The 22,762-nt window shown below is 53.7% G+C and overlaps 9 protein-coding genes across 9 annotated transcripts; 6 read left to right on the top strand and 3 right to left on the bottom strand.

Moving 5' to 3' along the window:
* Window positions 1-232: 232 nt before the first annotated feature.
* N656DRAFT_737469 (acylglycerone-phosphate reductase-like protein) lies at window positions 233-1,793 on the top strand. Its single transcript, XM_064812746.1, has 4 exons — window positions 233-381; window positions 449-501; window positions 578-746; window positions 811-1,793. The coding sequence occupies exons 1-4, from the start codon at window positions 341-343 to the stop codon at window positions 1,451-1,453; spliced, it is 906 nt and encodes a 301-aa protein (XP_064667417.1). The 5' UTR covers window positions 233-340; the 3' UTR covers window positions 1,454-1,793.
* Window positions 1,794-1,829: 36 nt separating this feature from the next.
* N656DRAFT_770844 (uncharacterized protein) lies at window positions 1,830-2,285 on the top strand (the record flags this gene model as incomplete). The annotated part of the gene is made up of 1 exon (XM_064813807.1): window positions 1,830-2,285. One exon carries the CDS (start codon window positions 1,830-1,832, stop codon window positions 2,283-2,285), a length of 456 nt encoding a protein of 151 aa, XP_064667416.1.
* A 1,273-nt stretch (window positions 2,286-3,558) lies between these two features.
* On the top strand, window positions 3,559-5,473 carry N656DRAFT_831403 (cytochrome P450 family protein). The gene is made up of 3 exons (XM_064818628.1): window positions 3,559-4,013; window positions 4,090-5,261; window positions 5,317-5,473. The coding sequence occupies exons 1-3, from the start codon at window positions 3,812-3,814 to the stop codon at window positions 5,446-5,448; spliced, it is 1,506 nt and encodes a 501-aa protein (XP_064667415.1). The 5' UTR covers window positions 3,559-3,811; the 3' UTR covers window positions 5,449-5,473.
* A 626-nt stretch (window positions 5,474-6,099) lies between these two features.
* On the bottom strand, window positions 6,100-7,707 carry N656DRAFT_782716 (lytic polysaccharide monooxygenase). Its single transcript, XM_064815811.1, has 4 exons — window positions 7,199-7,707; window positions 6,917-7,141; window positions 6,733-6,864; window positions 6,100-6,647 (listed from the first exon to the last, which is right to left on the bottom strand). The coding sequence occupies exons 1-4, from the start codon at window positions 7,251-7,253 to the stop codon at window positions 6,361-6,363; spliced, it is 699 nt and encodes a 232-aa protein (XP_064667414.1). The 5' UTR covers window positions 7,254-7,707; the 3' UTR covers window positions 6,100-6,360.
* Window positions 7,708-9,165: 1,458 nt separating this feature from the next.
* On the bottom strand, window positions 9,166-10,515 carry N656DRAFT_782715 (NPP1-domain-containing protein). The gene has a single exon (XM_064815810.1). The coding sequence runs from the start codon at window positions 10,126-10,128 to the stop codon at window positions 9,322-9,324; it is 807 nt and encodes a 268-aa protein (XP_064667413.1). The 5' UTR covers window positions 10,129-10,515; the 3' UTR covers window positions 9,166-9,321.
* Window positions 10,516-11,039: 524 nt separating this feature from the next.
* On the bottom strand, window positions 11,040-13,136 carry N656DRAFT_800745 (carbohydrate-binding module family 35 protein; the record flags this gene model as incomplete). Its single annotated transcript, XM_064818043.1, has 10 exons — window positions 11,040-11,083; window positions 11,145-11,300; window positions 11,392-11,484; window positions 11,545-11,592; window positions 11,654-11,778; window positions 11,863-12,169; window positions 12,239-12,334; window positions 12,398-12,539; window positions 12,717-12,835; window positions 12,962-13,136. The coding sequence occupies 10 exons, from the start codon at window positions 13,134-13,136 to the stop codon at window positions 11,040-11,042; spliced, it is 1,305 nt and encodes a 434-aa protein (XP_064667412.1).
* A 2,349-nt stretch (window positions 13,137-15,485) lies between these two features.
* Window positions 15,486-17,140, top strand: N656DRAFT_715316 (uncharacterized protein; the record flags this gene model as incomplete). The annotated part of the gene is made up of 2 exons (XM_064812036.1): window positions 15,486-16,582; window positions 16,741-17,140. The coding sequence occupies 2 exons, from the start codon at window positions 15,486-15,488 to the stop codon at window positions 17,138-17,140; spliced, it is 1,497 nt and encodes a 498-aa protein (XP_064667411.1).
* Window positions 17,141-18,395: 1,255 nt separating this feature from the next.
* Window positions 18,396-20,343, top strand: N656DRAFT_800743 (molybdopterin binding oxidoreductase; the record flags this gene model as incomplete). The annotated part of the gene is made up of 5 exons (XM_064818042.1): window positions 18,396-18,407; window positions 18,487-18,891; window positions 18,951-19,677; window positions 19,745-19,840; window positions 19,901-20,343. 5 exons carry the CDS (start codon window positions 18,396-18,398, stop codon window positions 20,341-20,343), a joined length of 1,683 nt encoding a protein of 560 aa, XP_064667410.1.
* A 1,116-nt stretch (window positions 20,344-21,459) lies between these two features.
* N656DRAFT_800742 (alpha/beta-hydrolase) lies at window positions 21,460-22,509 on the top strand (the record flags this gene model as incomplete). The annotated part of the gene is made up of 2 exons (XM_064818041.1): window positions 21,460-21,595; window positions 21,653-22,509. 2 exons carry the CDS (start codon window positions 21,460-21,462, stop codon window positions 22,507-22,509), a joined length of 993 nt encoding a protein of 330 aa, XP_064667409.1.
* Window positions 22,510-22,762: the final 253 nt, after the last annotated feature.

Below are 22,762 nucleotides of genomic sequence, written 5' to 3'. Positions count from 1 at the left end.
ACACCAGCCCTGCGCTCATCATTCAATCCATCTCCCCATGAGACTTGGATCCCAGAGGTACAATATTTCAAATTGAGTACATGGATACTCCCGACCTCTCAGGCCTTAGAGTACCCGCCTTATGTTGCAGCATGTGATGGCTATGCAATAGCCCTAACCCTGAACAATGTTAACGTCGTAGTAGTGGGGTAGGAGTTTAGGTATGCCTAGGTAACGTTCAACAAATTCATCAATTCTGTTTTCCGACCTCAAGTCCGACCTCATGTTTTAGATCGTGCACTTCAAATCCATCAGCTTATCCGTCACTCAATTCTCGCTCTCCTTAAACTCATTGTAAAAAATGCCCATCAAACCTGGCCAAAAGACGGTGCTCATCACCGGGTAAGTATCTCGCAATTGCTCGATAACTTCGAGTTCGATTGGACTTTCTGCTCATTGATGATGATAGGTGCACCCCGGGTGGCATCGGCCATGCCCTGGCCCTCGAATTTCATGCCAAGGGTACGGTACACTGAGACTTTGCTTCAAACATCTCATTCAACGACCGAAATCAAGTCATGCTAACTTCTGGACCAAGGCGTGCATGTCATCGCGACAGCCCGTAACCCTGCCGTCCTGGCCGAAATGGCCGAGATGGGCATGACGGCCTTGGCGTTGGACGTCACCAATGCCGAGAGCATCAAGACCTGCCACGAGGAAGTGTCCAAGCTGACCGGCGGCAAGCTGGATATCCTTGTCAATAACGCGTCCGTACTAGTAGTCCTACTCTCCCAGCCCTGACCAAGCAGCAACTAACCCGCCCCGTTAAAGCGGCCGCACGCACACGCACCCGGCGACAGACATCGACATGGACGACGTGCGCGAGACGTTTGAGACCAACGTGTTTGGCGTGATGGCCATGTGCGCGGCGTTTGCGGACCTGCTGATCGCTTCCCGGGGCCTGATCATCAACATCGCGTCGCTGGCGGCCATCACGCCCTACGTGTTCGGGTCCGTCTACTGCGCGACCAAGGGCGCCGTCGTGTCGTACTCGCGCACGCTGCGCCTCGAGCTGCAGCCCTTTGGCGTGCGCGTCATGGTGGCCATGACGGGCACCGTGCGCTCCCAGATCGCCAGCCGCACCCACCGCACCCTTCCTCCGGGGAGCATCTACATGCGCATCAAGGACGTCTTCGAGCGCCGCCTGACCTTCTCTCAGAACAATGCCACCGTCGACACCAAGGATTATGCCAGGAAGCTGGTAGCCAAGGCCCTGGCCCCTGAGTGGCCTCTGATCTTGCGGTCGTGGTTCGGCAGGCCGGATTGGTTCTGGGCCGGGGGCATGGCTGGGTTGGCGTGGATCGCCACATGGCTTGGCGAGTGGGTGTTTGATATATTCATGTATCGCAGGATTGGGATGCCCCAGCTTGAGAGGGTGCTTAGGGAGGAGGAGAGGCAGAAGAAGATGAAGTGAGGCGCTGTGTAACCGAAGTTTAAGAGGGAGGTAACTGTTCGAATAGGTACCAAGGTGTTCATCCGTCTGTTCTCACAGGTTGTTCGAACGTGAAGGGTGAATCACGGGATCCCTGTTAAGCCTAGCGGGCTTCTTTGAGTTATTTAGCTCTTTTCCGTTCCCGTTCCAGGTCTCGAACCGGCAGCAAGAGTGTCCCTGACTACACCGGCTGTTAGAGTAGCTCAATGGTGTAACAGGGAGACTGTTGATCCGAGTCCATACGCTGAGAGGAATTAAAGGTCTCAGTGCCGACCCTCGCCCCATATAGAAGTAGGCACATGGGGTTCCACCGTATCGATTGGTTATCTACTTTGAACTTTCCACAAGAAACTTCACAATGGCAGGCGAAGCGTGGCAAACCATTGCATATTTTATTCCATACGTTCTTGAATGCATCGAGGGCGAATTGGCCACGATCGGGGACATCAAGACTGACGAAACCTTGTCCGAGCTCTACGCGGCTGTCACCGCGGCGCGGGAGCAGGTCGAGGAGTTCCTCGACGTGGTGGAGCGAGATTCAGGAGAGCCCAGTGCGTGGGACCTACTGCCGGTCATGTTAGCCGATGACATACTCGGAGACATCGGAGAGCAGTTCGATCTCGTGGTCAATTCTGCCCTAGATCAGCTTAGCTTGGCTTTTGATTCGATCGACACCGTCGACTCGCAGGCACCTGAAAGCAAGGGCACGAGACGGCTGACCGAGGAGCAGATTAATCGGTTCATGGGCCACATCGAGGCCTTTATGAACACCATCGGGACTCTACTCTACTACCCGAAGGTTTGGCTGAAATGATGATCGCTGCCACACCTCACTGCGAGAAAGACCGACCGGGTAGGTACTAGTAGGTACCCTACTAACTTCCCATTGTCCTTGACCAGATTGCGAAATAAACACCCCTACATTTCTACCTATCCATTTGCACCTATTTCTTGTGAGTGAGGGCCACAGAATGGTCTGATATGTCTATACATGTAACTACTAGTAATGGCATTATAACAGCAGTGACTCCCGCTGGTACTAGTACCCAGTAAGTTTTCTCTTCCCCTGTGTATTTTCCGATCTCGCCTCCACGCTTGTTATGGTACTAAGTAGCAGTGTTTGCAAGGCTGCTGTTCGCTTCAAAGTCATTCGCCATGTTCCCTACTAACTTAACGACACGGCGTCCCCCATCCAGCAGAGTCGCCCTATAGAAGTGCCTCACAGTCCATCCCAAATAAGTCAGTGCAGTCAAGAACCCACAGCCCAAATTTCAACCAGACAGATAAGGTATCCTGACTGATGCCCGATCCTTGGTCCCAAACTCCGAGAACAACTGGTGTGTGACACAAGCACAGCAAGGGAATACTCACATAGTCCTCAAAGCCTCCAGCCAAGTTACAAGTTTAACAATAACAGTCCCAGTCCAAGTTGGACCTGAGCATCTTCCATCTTCCATCTTCTCAGGGTCAACCCCGCCCTCATTGAGCCCGCTGAACCCACGGTTGACGTCGGCAAACCGGAATCCAGCCCTCACGCATAAAGCTAACGAGTGAGGCGCCGCCACTGAGCGGGATGCCACGCTCAAACACCGAATCGGAAGTCTAGAGACAGACCGGATAGCATTACGAGCGTGTGACGGCCATGCAAGATGGGAATCTGCATTCCAGTGGCTGCGGGGTTGGGGAACTCGTCGACTTATAGCACTGCACGCTATCTCAGGGTTTGTTTTGTCTCAAATATCAAAATAGGGGTCCAGTGAGGCCGCATCCCTTAGGTAAGGTACATGACTGCATAGATCAATCATTGAGCTTTTCTCCAGCCTACAGTGATATCAAAAGACATCCGAGATTTTGTATGGGATCAAACCTGGAAGATGTTATGTAGCCTGAGTACCATGATAGTAGTACTAAGTGTTCCAGTTGGTTGATTGCAAACTCGGGGCTGTTATGGAGTATGGTGATTGGGCGACATTCCGAGTCACACCTTGGACAACGTCTCGGTTAAGCACGATACTAAAGGCAACATGAGCCATATTGTCAGTTCGGACGGGGCTGCATGATTGCTGGCACGGTGGGTGAAAGAGGGTGTGCAGGTCGATGGGCGGCGTTGCTGAACAGCCAGTGTATGTGCTGGGAGGGAATCATGAACTATACGTGGCTTCAGAACTGAATGACCGGGCTCCAGTGGCTTGATGTCTACATAAGGGACACCCTTAACCTTAGGGTCTTTGCTGTCATATTTCTCTCCGTCATGATTGATGAGCGAACCTACTGGATGTGTTAGTAGTGTTCATCACTGAACAAAATACACACCGAGCTTAAGCTTCAGATTCTGTAGACATGAGGCTCTTTGCTTACAGCACAGTACTTCTGGCCATTGGGGCCCTTTTCACCCTCGTTGTATTTAGACGCGTTCGGACTTGGAGCCGCCTTCGACATATCCCCGGCCCTCGTCTCGCAGGATGGAGCCGGCTTTGGCTTGTTCGACAACAGATTAGCGGTCGGTATATGCTGAAATTCCGAGAGGTTTCCCAACGATATGGTAAGGGGCAAAGCCCAAGCCCAAGTCTGCCTATGTTACATTACCTATTGAGATACGACACCACTGACGGCCACAGGCCCTGTGGCACGAATCGGGCCCACGTATGTCCTCATCAGCTCCCCGACCGAGATCCGGCGCATCTGGTCCATCCGCTCCGGCTACTACCGTGCGCCCTGGTACGAGGGCTTCCGCTTCGACCCCAACCGTGACTCCTTGGTCACAACCATCCAGCCGGCCGAACACAGCCGCATTCGGGGCCTGGTCATCCCGGGCTACTCGGGCAAGAGACTGATGCCGAACCAGGAGCAAGTCATGGACGAGCACATCCAAAAGTTCCTGAGCCTGATCGAACGCCGCTACGTCTCGTCGCGCACCAAATTCCGGCCCTGGGAAATGGCCCGCGGCATGCAGTACCTGACGTGGGACGTGGCCTCGGCGGTCGAGTTCGGCGAGCCCTTTGGCTTTCTCGATGCCGACGCCGACATGTACGACGCCATCGCCGCACTCGAGACAATGGTTCTCCCGTGCGGCATCATGGCCCTTCTCCCGGAGCTGCTGGCGCTAGTCAAATCACCCCTGATCAAACCCCTCCTGCCCAAACCCACCGACTCGCACGGCGTAGGCCGCCTGCTGGGGGTCATCGCGGAGCGCATCGAGGCACGCTATTCGCAAAAGGTGCACCGCGACGACGTGCTGCAGGTGTTTATGCGGTCGGGCCTCTCGCGCGACGACGTCGAGTCCGAGGCGCTGCTGCATTTGTTTGCCGGGTCGGATACCACGGCCATGGCGGCGCGCACCACAGTATTCTACATCGCGACGTGCCCCGCCGCGTACAAGAGATTGCAGGCGGAGATCGATGGCGTGGCAGCGACCGTGACGCGGCCGGTCATTTCGGACGGCGAGGCCAAGGGACTGAGGTTCTTGCAGGCGTGCATCAAGGAGTCGTTGCGTATGTGGCCGCCGGCTGCAGCGATTGCTGCAAAAATCTCGGACGTGGACGATGTGATTAGCGGTGTCAAGGTTCCTGCGGGGACGTCGGTGGCCGTGTCGTGGCTCGAGATGATGAGGGACAAGAATGTGTTTGGGGAGGACGCTGAGATTTGGTCGCCGGCCAGATGGCTTGACTCGGATCCCGAGACGCTGAAGGAAATGGAAGCCACGCAGGGCATGGCGTTTGCGAATGGGTCGAGGTGGGAGTGTCTCGGCAAGAGACTGGCTTCGATGGAGCTGGGGAAGGTCCTCTTTGAAGTGAGTAACCCGTGCCTGCCCTGGTAGTATGTGGCCAGTATCTAACTGTAGACAGCTCTTTCTCCGATACGATTTTGCAATGACGAACCCGGTTGAGCCGTTCCAGTGGAACCATCAGGGGCTTACAATGCACAGGAATATGAGGGTCACCGTGACGAAGAGGGAGACTGATCGGGATTCTATGTGAGCTTGGACGATGGGGCACATCAAGGACTGCTATGAAATTGTCTTGTAGGGGGTCTGAACTTTGAAGGAAAGGTACAAACTACCTGTCGTTAGACGATTTGGAGTCTGAACGTTGCAGTTGTGCAACAAATCTAAGTCGGGCAGTGCCGCAGTGCAACCTTTACATCTCATCAATGATCATCCTGAAGGAGCACCATAGTGCCTGATGTCATGGTCTTCCACAGCCGGGATGTTCTTGCCAGGTTCGATTCTGCGGAGACGGGAGGACAGCTAAGCAGACCCAAAGATCCAGACCCCTTGACCATGGCTCTTGCCATGTCATGTAAGTCTTACATTGGGGGTGTACATACCTGCTGTTAGTGCGGCGATTATTTTGGCTGTGAAATTTGCTCTCTCGACTACCCCTCTTAACAGATCATGTCGACTCGGGATGTACTGTGCTTTTCCGAGGAAAGGCTCTGGTTAGTAGTTGCAGAAGGTGCGCGGCAGCCAACGTGAACGTTTGTCTGGTCGATACCTATTATTTTGGACCTTAAGGAGATCCATACTTGAGGTTGAGGATGCTGTCTTCGCCGAATTCACAGGTATTCGTTATGCGTTACTAACCGCCGAATATAGGGGACATGTAAACAAATACGGTGGTGTTATAGCCACTCTATGTACGACTTGCAACTATGTACAGCGAAGTTTGAACTGAAGTATGTACATCTCTTGGCTCAAGTCGAAGGTAGCTGATACTCCTTTGAAAATAGCCCTTCAGCTTTCGCCAAACTCCATCCATTCTCTGCCTCCGACTTCCATGTCAGCGCTCATGATGCCAGGCAGTGAGCCAGCAGCTATCACAGATTCACAACAAGATTAAACCTGTCAGTTTGGCATGTCGAATGGTTCCAGTCCCAGGCTGCCCAGCTGTCTAGCACTTAACCGGCGCAGGACCAGGGTTGACGTAGCTGGTAGGAACGGGCCAGTACAGCTGGAAGAGGATGCCCGGGTCGGTGGCCTTGTAGGCGCCGGGGAAGGAGACGAGCGAGCCCGTGTTGAGGGTGCCGATGCCGCCCGAGACGGTGAGCTGGGCGCACGCCAGGTAGAGCTGGGCGCCGCCGACCGACGAGGCGCTGTGCAGGGCAATGTGCTCAACCCGCAGCAGGTAGTCGCCGTTGGCGATGCACCTAGGGATCTGCACGCTCACTGTGGCCTTGCCTGGTTTGGGGGGAACAAGGTTAGCAATGGATCTGTGTTAAGTGTTTCGAAGGTCTAGGGAGTCAACAGTCATGGGGGGACTCACCGGAGCTGGGCCAGGTGATGGAGCTGGTGCCCAAGCCAGACGGTCCGTCTTGGTAGATCTTGAACCATACGGCTCCCTTGCCGTCAAAGGTGGCTGCCGTCTGACCCGACGGAACCTTGGCCATGTAGAACTCTGCAGACTTTGTCAGCGCTGTTCATATACAAAGAGATAAAGTGTTACATACGCAAGGGGCCTGGGTGCTGGATGCTGGGATCCACCCTGAAGGTGACGTTGCTGCCAGCTTGGACGGACAAAATCTTCGGGGCGCCCGAGGTCCCCGTCTGGTAGCAGGTCATTTCTTGCGAATTGACATCGGTCACTGGGCCGTGAGAATAGCGGTTGGTAGTCAGCCGGACCGTCTCCCAGTCGGCAGAGACCTGGCCATTGTAAGAGGTGCCCGGGAAAGTGTCTAGGTAGAATAGTGTTAGCTAGCGGTAGTGTTGTTCAGGGCGCGTCATGAACTCACAGTGGGCTTGGGCGCCGGCGGCGGCCAGGAGAGCAACAGATGCAGCGAACTTCATCTTGAGTCGTTTGGTTTGGGAGTCTGGTAGTATGTAGATCGACAGCTGAAGATCTTCAGGGGGATCAGGACGTCCTTTTATAGTAGTCCATGGAAACCGTTGATCTCCCGTACCGCCCACGAGGATCCATGGTAATGGCCGATATAGGGAGCGATCCCGCCCCGCCCCTAGCCAGTCCAGGTCCGGGTTCCAATGGCCGAGTGGTGGAACTGATCAGAATCTTCCTTGCGTCACGCATTAACTTTGCCTTCATTGGTCTAGAGAGGAGAAATGTTGAGATATCAAGTGTTAATGCCGAGAATGCCCAGAGTCGGGTGCATAGGACTACCGGAATTAGATGAAAGCGAAATTGAAGGCAGACGGGCTCTGACACTGAAAACCGGGTTACCGGCTCTTGAGGCGTTGTGGGGTATGCTACCCTATCCTCTGATCATGGCTGTTCAGGAGGTCGATGTGATGGGTGATCATGGTTCTGCCCCGGATCGTGGTACCGAAATCTCCTTGGCACTGCATGACACGGATGGGGTACGCAGCGTTCCATCCGGGCCTAAGTCCGCCGAGTTTCCTACCCCTTTTTTGGACAAAATGGCCCACAGGGGTGCTAGCAGGGCATAGTAAAGGCGAATAACAACGAACGTTTCGGAAGAGTCATGTTGCAACCCGAACGATGCTGGCATTGCTGGTTTTTCTCGGTACTTGGCCTTCCATGATTCCCGTTCCGGATTTCCTTCCTGCGCAACGTAAAGCCGTGCAAAGCCTGAGGACTTAGGCGGTCTAGAGCAGTGCCACATTATTGGACTAGTATCCTTAAACTCAACGCTTGGAAAGGTAATGTTGACGTTGGGTAATAGCAAACATAGTACTACTAGGTAGGTGACCTACCTCTGGAAGAGATGTATGGATCCGTCACGTACATTCTCCCAATGAGTATGATGGCAAGTAGCCAAGTAACAGATCTAGGGGCGGTAGCTTGTACCGGTAGAAATGTGTACCCAACAGAGAGCGAGAGCAAACGACCATGAGACCGAGATTTTGTTTGAACCGATACGGTAGCTTGGCAAGCTAGGCAGACGGTCGCCAGGGCCGGCGGCGGCTTTTCGGCGATAGAGGGCCCAGAACTTGACTCGAGAGACTGGACATGTATCATGTATGCAGCGGAATTTCCTTGAATCACACAAAATGCCAGCGTAATGGACTAATGGTGTGGATGGTTCAAGTTGCTCTCGCCGAGCACGGCGGGAACGGAGAAATCATGCTCCACACGAGATGAATCCAGAGGGTATGTGCCGAAGCGACCCAATTGTAGTCATCAGACCCCTGAAAAGTGTTGACCCGGAACCGCTGTAGGAGCTATTGACCTGGGAACTTGCCAACAACCTATCAAGAACGCTGCCCCGAAGACTGCTTTGGTACCTTAGTCTTTCCTGTCACTTAACTTGGGCTATCACTCATCGGGTTTGAGAAATCCAAGAAATCCTGCTGCAAGAGAACATGAAGCTGGACGGAATCATTTATATGATGGTACTAACACTTCTCAGGCTAGAGTCCGGTACCAGCCTGGAGGGCTCATATTCCCCTGAGCGTCCCTACTAGTACCCTCAGTGGACATTTCGACCTGTTGAACTCCCAGTTGAGGCCTAGGAAACGACCGTCATTGTCAGATCGATAAAAATGCCGCTCTCAGCATGATGCCCTACAGGAGATGGGCATGGGTGCAGGTGAAGACAAGGGGCTCAGAGACTTCACCTAGGCTACCTTGTGCGTTTATCATCTCCCTGAATCTATCTAAGATTATTCTTTCCTTCAAGTTACTCTGCTGTGCCCGTGCTTCGGTAGTGGCCAGAGGGATCTACTCCTCTCCAGGCCAAGAAGCAGGATTGAGCAAGGAGTACTTCAGGCTTGATGGTAGCTGGAATGGAGTGATAGAGGTATCAAACGTTATGTTCAAAGGCTAGGTCTATACTATGGCAAGACTCCTCATTACATGGGCATCGTTACTGACATGACCAGCTCATCACGCTTTTAAACTTAGTATGTCCCGAGTGATCCCTCTTGAGACGCCTTCCGCTCAAGGATTTCCAGGCGAACCAACATCGGCATTGACATCAAACACAATCGACGAGTGCTTCCCCTTGGCAATGGCACCCGCAAAGGTGGAATCCTTAAAGTCGATCGTGGCCGCGCCAAAGTCATAGGCAAACAGCTTGTCCCTGATCGCCGTCGAGGGGAACCCGTTGTACGAGACGAGCGCCCCACGGAACCAAACGCCCTTTGCGTTCTCAATGGCGTCGTCGTCGGCGTTGGCGAAGCGGAAACAGTGGGTGCTGAGGCCGTCCTTGTGGTACACCATCTTGGGGTGGTTGCCGTCCCAGCGCACCTCCGAGGCGGGCTTGATCTCGTAGTTGCCGTGCTGCGACGCGGCCACGAACTCGGCCTTGCCCGTGCTCTGGCGCACCCACACCTGGATGTGCTCCCAATCGTGCGTGTGGCCCGACCCCGTGAAGTAAGGCACGGCGACGTCCTTCTCAAAGTAGTAGCCGTACAGATAGACGCACCAATCGTTGTTGCACCGCTGCCGCGAGTAGACGTTGTTGTTGTCGAGATCGCTCAGATCGTGGCAGTCGCTCGACGTCCCTGTCCACTGGTACGGCAGGCCCTGCACGATGTTGCCCTGCGCGTCGATGGCCGGCACGTTGTAGCACCCGTCCGTGTCGAAGTCGAGCGACGGCTGCCAGCGCAGGTCGTTGGCCGTGGCCCGCTGCGGGAGCGCCTTGGGAGGGCTGACGGCGCGAGGGAAAATGTCAACGGCGGGCGCGGCCAGCGCAGGCGGCGCAAGTGCCGCCAACAGCAGCAGCGGGGAGGCGTGACGTCTCATGGCTGGGAAGAGGGGGCGAGGCCACAAGAGGGGATGCGCTGCTGATCAGTGACCAGAGACTGGCAACACGAAGCTATTGACACTTCACGATGCCAAGTCAGGAAGATCTGGCACTCTTTATACCACGATTGCCAAACCACGCTGTCGCCTGCAGGTTGTCGTCGATCAAAACATCGCGGCCACGAGTTCCTTTTCCATCACCGAGAAATCGCCCGAATGTGCACCTAGCGAGGGGCACATGGCTGGGCTGTACGGTCGAGGATGCGACAGCAAACATGTATGAATGCCAAATCGATTCGCTATGTCAGGGGCAAGCCAGTGTGCCATCGGAGGCTTACCAAACGAGGCAAGTGCTTCCTGTAAAGTCCCCGGCCTTCCCCTGAACTCAACCACAAATTTCAAGGATCAGTGTGCGGGGAGCAGACGAGCACGATACAATTCAATGGCCAATGCTGGTTTGTTCGTTCACGCAAAGCCTGCCCCACTCTTCTAGCCGACCACAGCCCAGAGATACAGAAGCCTTTGACCAATCGTACCACGCGCATCTGGCACACTGCCGACTGTCCCATCTTTGGACTTACACTTACACATACCTTATCGACCTTGTTGAAGGTAACCTTCAACTTTCCCACAAAGGTACAGTACTACCCGTGACTCTTAAGGAATGTGACTCCGTCCCATTCTATGCTCGGTTCCCAGTCGATGTGCTGGCTACTACACAGCACGCGTCAGACAAACCTAAACCGGCTGCATACCTACTCTTGGAGCAAGGCCAGGCGGTGACGGTTTTTCTTCGCATTGGAAATTCGATTAGATCGTACCTACACTAGGTACGTATCCCTGGACTGGCTGATACGACGGCCCGCAATGGACTGTCCCTGCCTTCTAGCCCATGGACAAAGAAGGAGTACCTAGTCATCATAGAGCTCAAGCCCATCAAGGAATATCTCAAAGTCTTGGAGGGAGTATGGATGTCAGTGCCTGTATGACGATGAGAAGGGCAGAAGTGAACGTACCAGGACTACCAGTGGCCCCGACCCTGATTGTGTTGACATCTCCAGGCTTCAACAAAAGACGTACAGGGACATGTTCAGCGTAGCCGGCACGGCAATTCATGGCAGAGATGTTGGTTGGCGTTGGGTCGTTATTGACGAAAATGTGTGCCTCGCCAGCTGAGAGAAGTAAGTTATTTGCCCATCCGCATCTTAAGAGAGACAGCTGGAATCAGACAACGGAGGCATGGGAGGGCAAAGTCAACCATACCTTCTGGATCGTTGACTGTGTATTGAATGGAGAACCATTGCGGAGCGCCGGTTCCCGTGACGTTGTAAAATACAGCTTCAAGGTCGGAACTGACTTTAGTGGCCGATCATGGGTTAACTTGATATCATGTCTCCCAGAACTTCCAAGACTCACCCTTCTGCATGGAGCGCTTAGTGCTTCTATCCCCGGGATAGGTCAGGCCTGTCTCTATCATCAGTCAAAAGCCCTTTAAAACAGTACGGTGATGAATGACAATCCTTACCCGGAACTTCTCGAACTGAGGCATCTTGCGCCTTATAGTGTCTCCTTGGAGTCGGATACGAGACGATGCCAGTCTCGACGTCGACTTTCCACATGGCATGATATTCCAAGGTGGCTCGCTTCGTTCTGTAATAAGGCCGAGTCATCAGCATTTACCAGTATGATCAGATCAATCTCCGAGGTACAGAAGGGAGGCACTTAGTGACTAACCTGGAGTCAACTTGTATAGGCAGCCAGACATAATTGGAATTAGCTCCTCCTCTCGAATCCCACGCATCTCCCATGTAGATATGCGTGGTTTTTTGGCTGCCTCGGATAGTGAGTTCGAACGTGTTCTGGGAGTTATACGTGTTCTCCCTCGGCGGCGCAATATCCGTGCCTCCGGACCAAGGTCCGGAAAGAGAGGAGGCGGAGAAGACCTTATTTGGGTTTGATCGATAGCCCGTCTTGCCAGAGAGAATTAAGTAGTAAGTACCGTTGTCTTTAAAGATACCCGGAGCTTCGTACGGTCCCTGCGCTAGTAAGGTCCTTTAGCCAAAGCACACTTGACCGGAGACATGGACAGATTAGGGGTTCTTCTTCTTACAAAATGCAAGAACCCTTTGACCAACAGTGCCATCCGCGTTGATCTTGTTAATCTGAACCGTGTTATGGTCGGCGCTGGTTAAGAGATACCATGTTGCTGAATGACGATATCAGCCAAGCTGTTTTGTGGAACTAGTTAATAGGTAAAGAAGCGACAAACAGGAGTCTTCATCGTAGTACATCCCTGTGTCCGAGTATGTGTAGTCGTTCGGAGGGAGATGAACTTTGGCCGAAGTTACGTAACGTCCCACCAATGTGGGGGAAACAAGCGACCTCACGTAGCGATCTTGCTGACCAAAGATCTGGATAAGACATATAAGGTAAGTAATGAGCGTCAGAGAAATATCCCAGTTAAATACTCCCGAAGAGTTGTTAACGAATGCCCTTCGAGAACGAGTATGCACACCACAAACAATATTCCATGCAAAGACTCAGCGGAGAAGTATTGTCGGGCGGCGAACGGAAACCAAAGAACTGACCCAGAACTGGTTGTTCGGCGTGGCAATTTTAGGCCTCCAGAGCCCCGTGATAGTGGACTGCGCACCGAGGTTCTTCCAGTTAAGAAGGTCCGTGGAGGTGTATAGCATGGGATTCTGATCTGATCATATAACAGTCAGTTCTCGTATCTGCGGAGTCAACAGCATTGCTTCAAACGCCAGTGGCTCTGCGAAGCAAAGACCGCTGTTGCAGTGCCGTACCGATATTCAGATAAGGTGATACTGACTTGTAGCAGCATAGCCAATCCAGTAGAAGGCGTTGCCCTGCTTGAAAACGCCGCCGCCATGAGCATCAATCTTATTCCCATCCGTGTCGGTCCACACGGCGCCAGGGACGATCCATTCTGCGCCAAAGATGCTAGAGACTCCAGCCAGAAATACGCCAAGACGGAAGAGCAGCATAGTCGCTTCAGACGCCAACATTCGCTGGTTGATTCCGGAGATGAGGGCTTCGGGTCTGGAGAACCTCTCTGCGTGCGCAGAAATCGGAGATTGCAGGCGATCGATCCCTTCTCTATATACCAAGACAGGCGGTGCGTGAAGCGTGCTACTTCTATGTCCGAGAAATCCGGACCATACAATGATACAACCAGTTTGGTTGTATGACTTTAGGCAGAAGGAACTGTCTGAGTGGCGCAATATACCAAAAAACATTTGAACAGGGGAAGTCATGGGAAAGTCGGTCCAAGTCATACCGAGGATCAAGAAGCCTAATATAATAAGTCCCAGTTGTGATCCCAAATGCCTGTCCGCTAGAGTAGGTATGTTAGATCATCTGGTGCAAAAGTCGGACATCTTGGCTGGCATGATCGCGAAAGGAAACTGAACCAGAGGCAGAAAAAAACAGGTAAGACGGAAAGCGTGAATCCGTTGCCAAGGGAGACCTGGCTTTATCCTCATTGAGAGCTCTTACAACGTGCGAGTCCGTGTAGCAGCCCAGGTCTGTGTAGCCCGGGCAAGTAGGGCAGGAGGCGACGGGAGGGATGCGGACTCGTCATACTTGTTGTCGAGTCACAAACCCTGTGTTGTAATCCACGGGGCCTCCCCTGCATCTGGTCCGCCATGCATAGTCCGCAAGTGTCGATAACCTTGGAGACGGCCGTCCGGAAACTAGCTGCGAGGTGAGGATACCGGCTGCTATGAAGGGGCAGTCACCAGAGCGAGAATGCCCAGCGTCTGGATGTCGGGGAGACCCATCATCGGCTTGTCGTCCGGAAGGCTCGCCCTGGCCTCGTCGAAGAAGACTTGGCTGCTCAGCCTTGGGGCGGTATGTCCGTCAGGCGTCAAGTGAGCAGCTGGTCAAAGTACAATACTACAATACGTCGGGGGCTCCGCGGGGCCGAGAGCTAGCTGCGTCGACTGCTGCGAAAAAGGCTGTGGGTCTGTGAAGCTTGTTACGACGGCCTGGAGCTGTCGGAATACCGGTCTCTGTATTCGCGGCAGGATGTCGTCCAGTCGTCGTGCCAACGCTGTCGCAAGGAGCGGGCAAAAGTGAATTCCCGTCCGTCCGCTGCTAAGTAGGTAGCCAAGTACATCCGAGATCACAAACGCGGAGCACTAACGGAAGGCCACGGTTACGGTATAAACAGGAGACGGGCAAACAACCTACGCGCGATGCGATGAAGCCTGCGAGGCATGAATTTGTTTAGGGTTTTGTTGGGACGATGTTGCGTTCCCGGCGCCGTACTTGGCGGGCTCGCAAGCGTGGTGCAGGTGCGGAGGGGATTTGATTGGACAGCCAAGCCTGTGGATCTGCTGGAAATCCCCGGCATTCGCAATCGACGCACTGGAATCGACGTCAAGCGGAAAGCCCACCCATGTGTGCGAACGGCGACCTGGGCCCTCGATTAACTTCAGGGTCCCGGCCGCCCTGCATCTTCGGCTCTTTTTGCAGGCCCTGTCCCGAATCGACAATCATCGGGTGGCTGTACTTCTTCGCGTGGGGCATTCCCTTCTAATACCGGCAGGCCATTGCCGCCATTCTCAACCTCGGCCGCGCGCGATCTCTAGACTCTGGCACGACGGTCGACTTCCCGCTTATTAACTGTCTTGGTACATGTAGGCCATCCGCTTCTCGTGTAGGTATACCTTATACTTGTAAGGTTTATATCTGACGCCCGTGACTTACATCGAACTTCTCGACCTAGGCCGACATGGACGGGCGGGTACAGATCCCGCGGATCATCGGCAAGGGCCTGGCGCATCACAACCCGGGTCCTGGGAGTGCCTGAAAGTGTAAGTTACCTTATGCAGTGATACATGTACAATACCTAGCAGGTAAGCACTAACGACTCAAAACCATGGGAACATGAAGTCGGATTGAGGAAGCAACTACCGTCTACCGGTATCAACCATCTGCCGTGATTGGAGCTTCTTGCAGCGGTCTTGCAGCAGTGAATTTACAGAAGTGGTTGGTCTACTCACCAGATTAGGTAGGTTGGCTGACCATCTCCCCTTGGCGTTGACCATGCAGCTCACTCTTCTACGCTCCTCAGGGTCTTGTTGCTTTCAATTGCGCCATTGTCCAGTTTTTGATTGATGTTGCAAATGACACCCAAGGCTGACATGCAGATACCTCCTCAATGTCCTCCGAGTCACCTATCATGGGTAACCAAGCTTGAAGGGGGCCCGTTGTACGGTATACGTATATCTAACACGGATCGTCTCGCAGCTGTCTTCATGTTGCTTGTCAATCCATCGTTATACCCCCACGGCATCTTTCACCGGGTGAGAATTACTACTAGTAGCAACATGCCCACATACCAAGTTTACGAGTTTCACCCACTTAGCTGGGAGTCTGACTCGGTGGACGAATACTTCAAGTTGTCTACTCTGGATTACTGCGTAGGCCAGGTGTATAACAACTATGCCCTTTTCTTCAAGCTCTCGGACCCGGACATTAACAAGACCAAAATCATCAGCCTCCTGAAGCGTGGCCTTGAAGTGACTCTCAGCCAGTGCCGCCAGCTCTGCGGCGTGATCGAGGAGCATCCCGATGGCGGCTTATGTTTTCACAAGAAACGAGACAGCACCGTCCAGTTCCACGTGCGATATCTGGATGGCCCTGAAGATGAAGGCGAGTATCCATCGTTCCAAGAGCTCGAGCAGCGCCACTTCGCCTCGCAAGCACTGGGCAATCTGGATACCTGGTGTGTGGCACCCATGACGTACGGCGAGAAGCCCGAAGCAGAGCCCACAAACAAGCCCAAGGTTGCCGCCTTCAAGGCGACCTTCATCCGCGGCGGCCTTGTCTTTATGATGCACCATCACCACTATGCGAATGACGTGATGGGGTGGGCCGGAGAGCTTCACCAGTTGGCCGACAATTGCGCTGCTCTTTGGAGAACATCAGCAGGAAAGCCCGACATCTCGGAAGTTGCAGGGGCAAATCTTCCACCCTGGGACCCGAGTTGCCTGGACCTCTCAAGACTCACCAAGCCCGATCCCCCGGAGGACCAACGTGTTGATGGACCTACGCCGCCCTTGCGGCACCCAGATCGCAGGATAGGTCAATGGCTATTGTTCCATCTTCCCAAAAGCAAGGCGGCTGAATTGAAGAAGCTGGCGAGCCCTGCTGATGGGAGGTATTGGATATCGAGCTACGATGCCTTCACCGCGTATATCTGGCGGATCCTTTCTGAGCACAGGGCCAAGCTGTTCAAACCAGATCCTGAACAACAGCTATTTTGGGGTGAGGCTGTCGATATGCGGAGACGATTCCATGACCCGCCTGTTCCGCGACGGATTCAGGGGAATGTTGTTGGCTTAGGGATGAGCACCCAGACTCCCGTGCCCCAGCGTACCGCAAAGGAGGTCATCTCGGAAGCTCCTCTTTCAAAACTAGCTTGGTAGGTTGACTGAAGTTTTACTCCTCTACGAGTCAGCTCGAGGTACATGTAAAGAAACCCCTGTATGCTGTAAGGATCCCTGGTCCTTGTCGAGTGCATTGGGAACAAATACCCAGGAATAATACTAGTGAAGGGTAACTGACCCTCTTGCTCACTAGGTACATACGCCAAATCACAAACAACATGACACAGGAGGCCCTAGACGAGATGCTCTCCGCCATCGCCCCGGTGCGGGACAAGACGAGCCTCTTCCTCCGTACCGATAGCTTCCCGCCAATGAGCAACGTGACGACCGACTGGCGCGACTCGCAACCCTGTGAGGCTGACTTCGGTTTCGCCAAGCCATATGCCCTCCGGATACCCTTCAATACGGTTACGGCTGGCCTAACCGTCGTGTTTCCGGTGCGGAGCAACGGGGCCCCGGCTGGCGACGATGAGGGTAATGAGTTCGCCACCGGCTTCGAGAAGGAACTCACGCAGGACTTGATTGCCGACCCCGAGTGGAACAGGTATTTCGAGTTCCGGGGTGTCGATGCTGAAGATGAGCCGAGGGAATAGCTTGGGGGGTTCCTCCAACTGGCCTCAGTACGTAATGTACATTCAATGTGAAAGGCTTGAACGATACTACGTAAGCCCTGCGGTTGTGCTATAGGTTACCAAGCTCAAGCCATCCGGGAAAGTATGGTAGAAAGAATAAATGTACAGACTCGGAGCCGTTCCGCTGCCTAGGAATCACGAGTCATCCTTTTCTGTCCAGTATCCACTAACTATGCCTTACCCTTGAAAAATACAACTGACAGGCAACTAGATTAGCTCCACAGTAGCTTGCCTATTCTCAATGCCTCAATATAGGTACAAATACCTTCGAGCGTAATGCCTATCGTAGTTATATCATCCAACTTGTCTGGTGTGAAGGTCAAGTGCCGCTACTACCGATGTTGGTCAGGTACGGTTGGTTGTGGACGTAAACATGAAGCCTGAGTGATCTGAACCGGCTCGGTCCTGTCGGATCAGGTGAACCAGAAACGTCGTTGGTCATGCGCGTTTGCGCTTATCAAAGGTGCAACTGGTAATGCATGTCGGCTTGAATTATCCACGAATACCGAGTGGTTGCAGACAACTATAGGACGGCATCTTGCACGTTGGCCAGTCGGAGTGGTTATTGGGAGGGACGGGGATGACAGAGTGCTACACTGGCTTAGTGAGCGGACTGCATACCCAAGATTACCGGGCCGTATGTGCTCATCAGCAGAATACTACGTGTATTGTCATTGCTTGTAGGTAGATACCTTATTCTTGATGTGGCTCAAGTGTGGATATTCCGGAATGTTTGGAATCCGAACGATTGCCCGCACAAGCTGCATCATCCTCAGGAGTCAGAAACCCCGATCCACAACTCCAATCAATAATGCCAATGACCACCTCACTAGTGCTGCTGAGCGCATTATCACGCTCCATTATCACGAAGCATCGTCCGTAGGGTGCCATCCATGCCGTCATTGGTCAGGTATATAAACGTCATTGCTCAAACTTAGATGGAGCTTGAAACCGGATGGTAGCTATTCCCGCCAGATAACGGCCTGGAAGTAATCCAGCCCTCCATGGAGAAAAGCTGCAGCATTAGGGCACATGGTAAGGTAGTAACCGGCAGTCATCAACCTGCTTTACACCAAGCAGAACGTCCCGCGCGTCGGCCGTTAAATGCTCCTCACTTGATTCATAGTTTGGACACTGTCTGTCGACTTGTGAGCTTCTTGTTTATAGCAATACTAGAGACTGGAACATGGACGCTGCCCTAGCTCACAGACAGAAAATGACTGAACCGGTGAGCACTCCGCATTCTCAGCCCCTGGGGCTCAGATCTTGCTGCATTCCACTGACATTTCCTACCTGTCCATTTGAAGAAACCGGATGAATGGTTGCTGGAACAAGGGTTGGAGCCAGCCAAACTGGGACTTCGCAACCAGAGCGATGTCAAAATCAACCTAGACTCGCCGCAGACGGCAGACCCTAATGAGACGGAGTTGCAACTCCGCGAAAATGCCGAGGAGGATGATCCTACCTTTGTGGTCCAGGAAGAGCGCCCTGGCTGGCACGGCTATGTCGAGTGGGAGGATTACCCCGACAAGAAAGCCAAGGCTCACAAGCGCTTCCTGCGGTATAAATTTCCACCACCGCCCGAGTTCCAGCTTGGGCCGATTCCGCCCACAAACCCTGTGTTGGAGGGCGTGAGATGGAAGCTGTGGCATAAAGCCATTGGAGGAGCTTTGGAGAACGTTCCCGAGGAGAGCTGGGAGACTGTGCTCAAAGTATGAGAATGGAGACACCGCCAGCTTGAGAAAGACCGCGGCCGCTAAAGTCAAACTAGGAGAAACATTCTGGCATGCTCCATCTGCTCCAGTTCCCCTACAACGGCGAGCCGCCCAAGGGTCTGCTCATCAACGATCCCATCACTCCCAATGAGCTCCACTTTGTCCGTAACCATGGCGGGATCCCGGCCATTGACCCCAGTGCATTCGATCTCCGCCTCGACGGCCTCGTGAATAACCCGCAAAAGCTCACTCTGGCCGACCTGCAGGACGAGTCAAAGTTCCCCCGCGTGTCCAGGCTCGTCACCATCCAATGCAGCGGCACCAGGCGCTTCGAGCAGATTCAGGAATTCGCGGGCGAAGGGGACGAGATGATCAACGCCCCCTGGGCCGAAGGGGCAATCAGCACCGCCTTGTGGACCGGCGTCAGCCTGAAAAAGGTGATCAAGTACTGCGGCGGGCTCAAGGACGGCGGCAAGCATCTCGAGCTGTACGGCGCCGACAGCTACTTCAAGGGCGGCGAGCTCATGAATTACGTCGTCTCGGTCCCGTGGTCCAAGGTAAAGGCCAACGAGGTGCTCCTTGCCTGGGAGATGAACGGAAAGCCGCTGCCAAAGATACACGGAGCCCCGCTGAGAGCTGTGGTCATGGGCTACATTGGCGCGCGGAGCGTCAAGTGGCTGTACCGTATCAAAGCCATCGATACACCTAGCCGTGCGCCGGTGCAGTCTAGGGAGTATCTTTACTTCCAGCAGCAGTATGGCAAGCATAACCAGCTGCCTCACTGTAAGAAAGATTTCGCAATCCCTGACACAGTGCCACTGTAAGAGGTCGGACTAACGAGTGGTCGCAGTGGGTATCCAAATCCAGGAGATGCCGGTGAGCAGTGCCATCATGACGCCCTGGCAGAAAGAGGTTGTGGTACACAATGGCCACATTGAAGTGACAGGTGAGCACACCCGAGGCTGCAACCGAGGATTCAGTGAACTAATTGTTGATATTACCGAAGGCTGGGCTTATTCCGGCGGCGGACGGTGGCCAGAGCGAGTTGAGGTCTCGGCGGACGGTGGCCGGGTGTGGTATATGGTGCCCGTAGAGAACATGTCAGCCAAGCACAAATGGACGTGGAGGGCCTGGTCCGTTTCTGTCCCTTGCGATCACGAGGGCTGGACAGAACTCGTCGTCCGCTGCTGGGATAACAGTCTGAACACGCAGCCGATGGAGGTCCGTCAAAGCTGGAACTGGGGCCTGCATGTGACGAGCAGCTGCCACCGAATCAAGATTTATAGCGTCAACGTGAGCCGCGAAGCGACGAGGAAGAGGCTGGCCGAGTTTGAAGCGCGCAAGGAGAGCTTCTTACCCATCTCAAGGCCAACGGAGTTCAGGACCCAGACTTTGGAGGAGTATAACAAGGTGTGGGAGAAGCTTGAGCCTCGGGATGTGGATGATTGATGGGAGTTTGGAGATACAGCAGAGCATGGTATCGGCAGGCGACAAATGAGACGATTTGAGCGAGTTCAACCCGCAAGGTACCTTGGGAGGAGGTTCGACCTACCTAAGATGAGAACAATGCCAAAAGGCTGATGCATTTGGAAGAGAACATGACCGATGTAGGGCACTGGAGTGACCTAGCAGGAGGAACAGCTGTGTTCTCATTTTGAATCACTAACGGTACCTAAGTAGTAAGTATCGAGTGGCGCACCCTTCGAGACTTCACTTTTGTCACATTGAAGTCGTGCAGGTGATCGGAGCGGCTTCAGCAGGAAATGTTGGTGTGGTCGTAGGTTGAACGCAAGGCAGTGCGATGCGTCGACTTCTCAGGTCTTGACGATGCGACTGATCCGATGCGTGTGACCCTTTGAAGAGAAAGGGCTTAGTAATGGAGAAGATTGCTCTAAAGTCCGGTTAGTAATTGGCTGCCAAAGAGCAAGGCACGACACGAGGCAAGCAGTCTCAACTGTCAGGAGGTTTGAGTTATAATCACTGAGATCTCATCCCCGTCTTGAAACATATTTTGTAACCTGATATCATCATGGTGTCGCTGAGTTTTGTGCTAAGTGGTAGCAGAAAGAAAGGTTCTCTTACATACCTTAGGGACACAACTGGTGTTAAGGGCAAGTTCACCTGGTTCAATCTGGAACCCCGACGGAGTCTTGTCTGTTGCAAAGAGGATGAGAATAAATTTTTTTATGGAATGGAACCGAAGTGAGGTTGGGACTTGGGAGCTGCTGTCAAAATGGAGTCCGGGCCATGCCGCGTTCAAGTCGGGGTTGGGAGTGGACTTTCCCCGTCCGGGCCGTCGTCAGACTGACCTCGGCCAATTGGGGCGCGTGAAAGGAAAAGTGGGGCAGTTGTCAACTGGAACGTTGCTGGCAAGCAAACTGCACCGCCACTGCTACAGAGGTACATACTTCGTCGGGACCACTCCATCGACGCCTTTTCCTCGCCTTCCCTCGATACGTTGCTGCCGAGCTGAATCTTCGACCTGCCATCTCCATTTCGATTGCTATTGCTCGGAGTGTATTGCAGGACATTTCTGCCTATATTTCCTCGCTAACACATCCGAATATGTCGATCTTGCATCGACTGTTACTTTTCCTTAGGTTCGGGTCCCTCCTCGCAGCCTCGTCTGACGAGTCGCTTGTACATCGGTTTAACGACGGCGACGATGATGACACCCCGCTGCCGCTGGTAATATGGCATGGTAAGCTTGAATCACCCCAAAGGTATCCGACCGAGTGCTGACATGGTAATTGTGCAGGTTTGGGTGACGCTTACAACGCCGATGGGATGCGTCTCGTCGGCGAGCTCGCCGAGAAGGCGCACCCAGGCACACTTGTCTACCCGATTCGCATGGATGAGTACGGACCGCGCGACCGCTATGACTCGTTTATCGGCAACCTCACGGAACATATCGCGAAGGCATGTGCCGACATCGCCGCACATCCCATCCTTTCGACAGCGCCCGCTATCGATGCCCTCGGCTTTTCGCAGGGCGGCCAGTTCCTCCGCGCATACGTCGAACGTTGCAACAAGCCGCCCGTGCGCAGCCTCGTCACATTTGGCTCGCAGCACAACGGCATCATTCGCTTCGGCGACTGCGACACGAGCGACTTTATCTGCAAGATTGCCATGGGGCTGATACATGGTTCCCCCTGGGGCAGCGTGCAGAGCACTTTGGTCCCCGCGCAGTACTTCCGCGACCCGGAGCAATACGAGGACTACCTCAAGTACTCCAACTTCCTGGCGGATATCAACAACGAGCGGGAAGTGAAGAACGCAACGTACAAGGAAAACATCAAGAAGCTGGAGAGTTTCGTAATGTACATGTTCGAGGAGGACGAGAAGGTGATTCCGAAAGAGACATCCTGGTTTGAGGAAGTCAATGGCACGGAACACACGCCTCTCCGTGCCCGCAAACTGTACACGGAGGACTGGCTAGGTCTGCGTGAGCTCGACCGCAAGGGCGGACTGAAATTCCGCACTGCTCCGGGCGCTCACATGGCCATTTCCGACGAACTGTTGATGGAGGTGTTTGACAGCTTCTTTGGGCCCCTAAACCGTCAACGGGGAAGGTCTGAGCCTCGTCCAGGACTTGGGGGCGATGATGAGCTTTGAGGTTGCCATTTAGTCCTATTCCCCTAACCTCCTTTGTTTGAACTGGCGTGTCGGTTTGGGTAGGCTGGTTGGGCGTCTGGGTATTAATGGGAAGGATGGCGCAGGGTTCTTGGGATATCTCTTTCGGTAGGCGATTTGGTTGCGTGCCGCAAGTCACTGGTCATAGTGCAAGGGTAAAGCGAATCATGGGACTCTTCGCGGGCTCGGTATGGTATTGTACACTGCGCAAATCGAGGTTCACCTTATGCATCAC

This window comes from Canariomyces notabilis (genome assembly GCF_033297395.1).
Source record: "Canariomyces notabilis strain CBS 508.74 unplaced genomic scaffold N656scaffold_23, whole genome shotgun sequence".
Taxonomy (NCBI): domain Eukaryota; kingdom Fungi; phylum Ascomycota; class Sordariomycetes; order Sordariales; family Chaetomiaceae; genus Canariomyces; species Canariomyces notabilis.
Note: the sequence above shows the minus strand (reverse complement) of the source record. Positions and strands in the feature narration are given on the sequence as shown.

Bases quoted from the DNA above. Each gene is read 5' to 3' on its own strand.
- N656DRAFT_737469 (XM_064812746.1), top strand. From the start codon at position 341: ATGCCCATCAAACCTGGCCAAAAGACGGTGCTCATCACCGG. The intron at 382-448 runs GTAAGTATCTCG...TGATGATGATAG, and splicing joins AAGACGGTGCTCATCACCGG to GTGCACCCCGGGTGGCATCG. The intron at 502-577 runs GTACGGTACACT...TTCTGGACCAAG, and splicing joins CCTCGAATTTCATGCCAAGG to GCGTGCATGTCATCGCGACA.
- N656DRAFT_831403 (XM_064818628.1), top strand. From the start codon at position 3,812: ATGAGGCTCTTTGCTTACAGCACAGTACTTCTGGCCATTGGGGCCCTT. The intron at 4,014-4,089 runs GTAAGGGGCAAA...TGACGGCCACAG, and splicing joins AGAGGTTTCCCAACGATATG to GCCCTGTGGCACGAATCGGG. The intron at 5,262-5,316 runs GTGAGTAACCCG...AACTGTAGACAG, and splicing joins TGGGGAAGGTCCTCTTTGAA to CTCTTTCTCCGATACGATTT.
- N656DRAFT_782716 (XM_064815811.1), bottom strand. From the start codon at position 7,253: ATGAAGTTCGCTGCATCTGTTGCTCTCCTGGCCGCCGCCGGCGCCCAA. The intron at 7,142-7,198 runs GTGAGTTCATGA...TATTCTACCTAG, and splicing joins CGCCGGCGCCCAAGCCCACT to ACACTTTCCCGGGCACCTCT. The intron at 6,648-6,732 runs GTGAGTCCCCCC...CCCCCAAACCAG, and splicing joins CATCACCTGGCCCAGCTCCG to GCAAGGCCACAGTGAGCGTG.
- N656DRAFT_782715 (XM_064815810.1), bottom strand. From the start codon at position 10,128: ATGAGACGTCACGCCTCCCCGCTGCTGCTGTTGGCGGCACTTGCGCCG.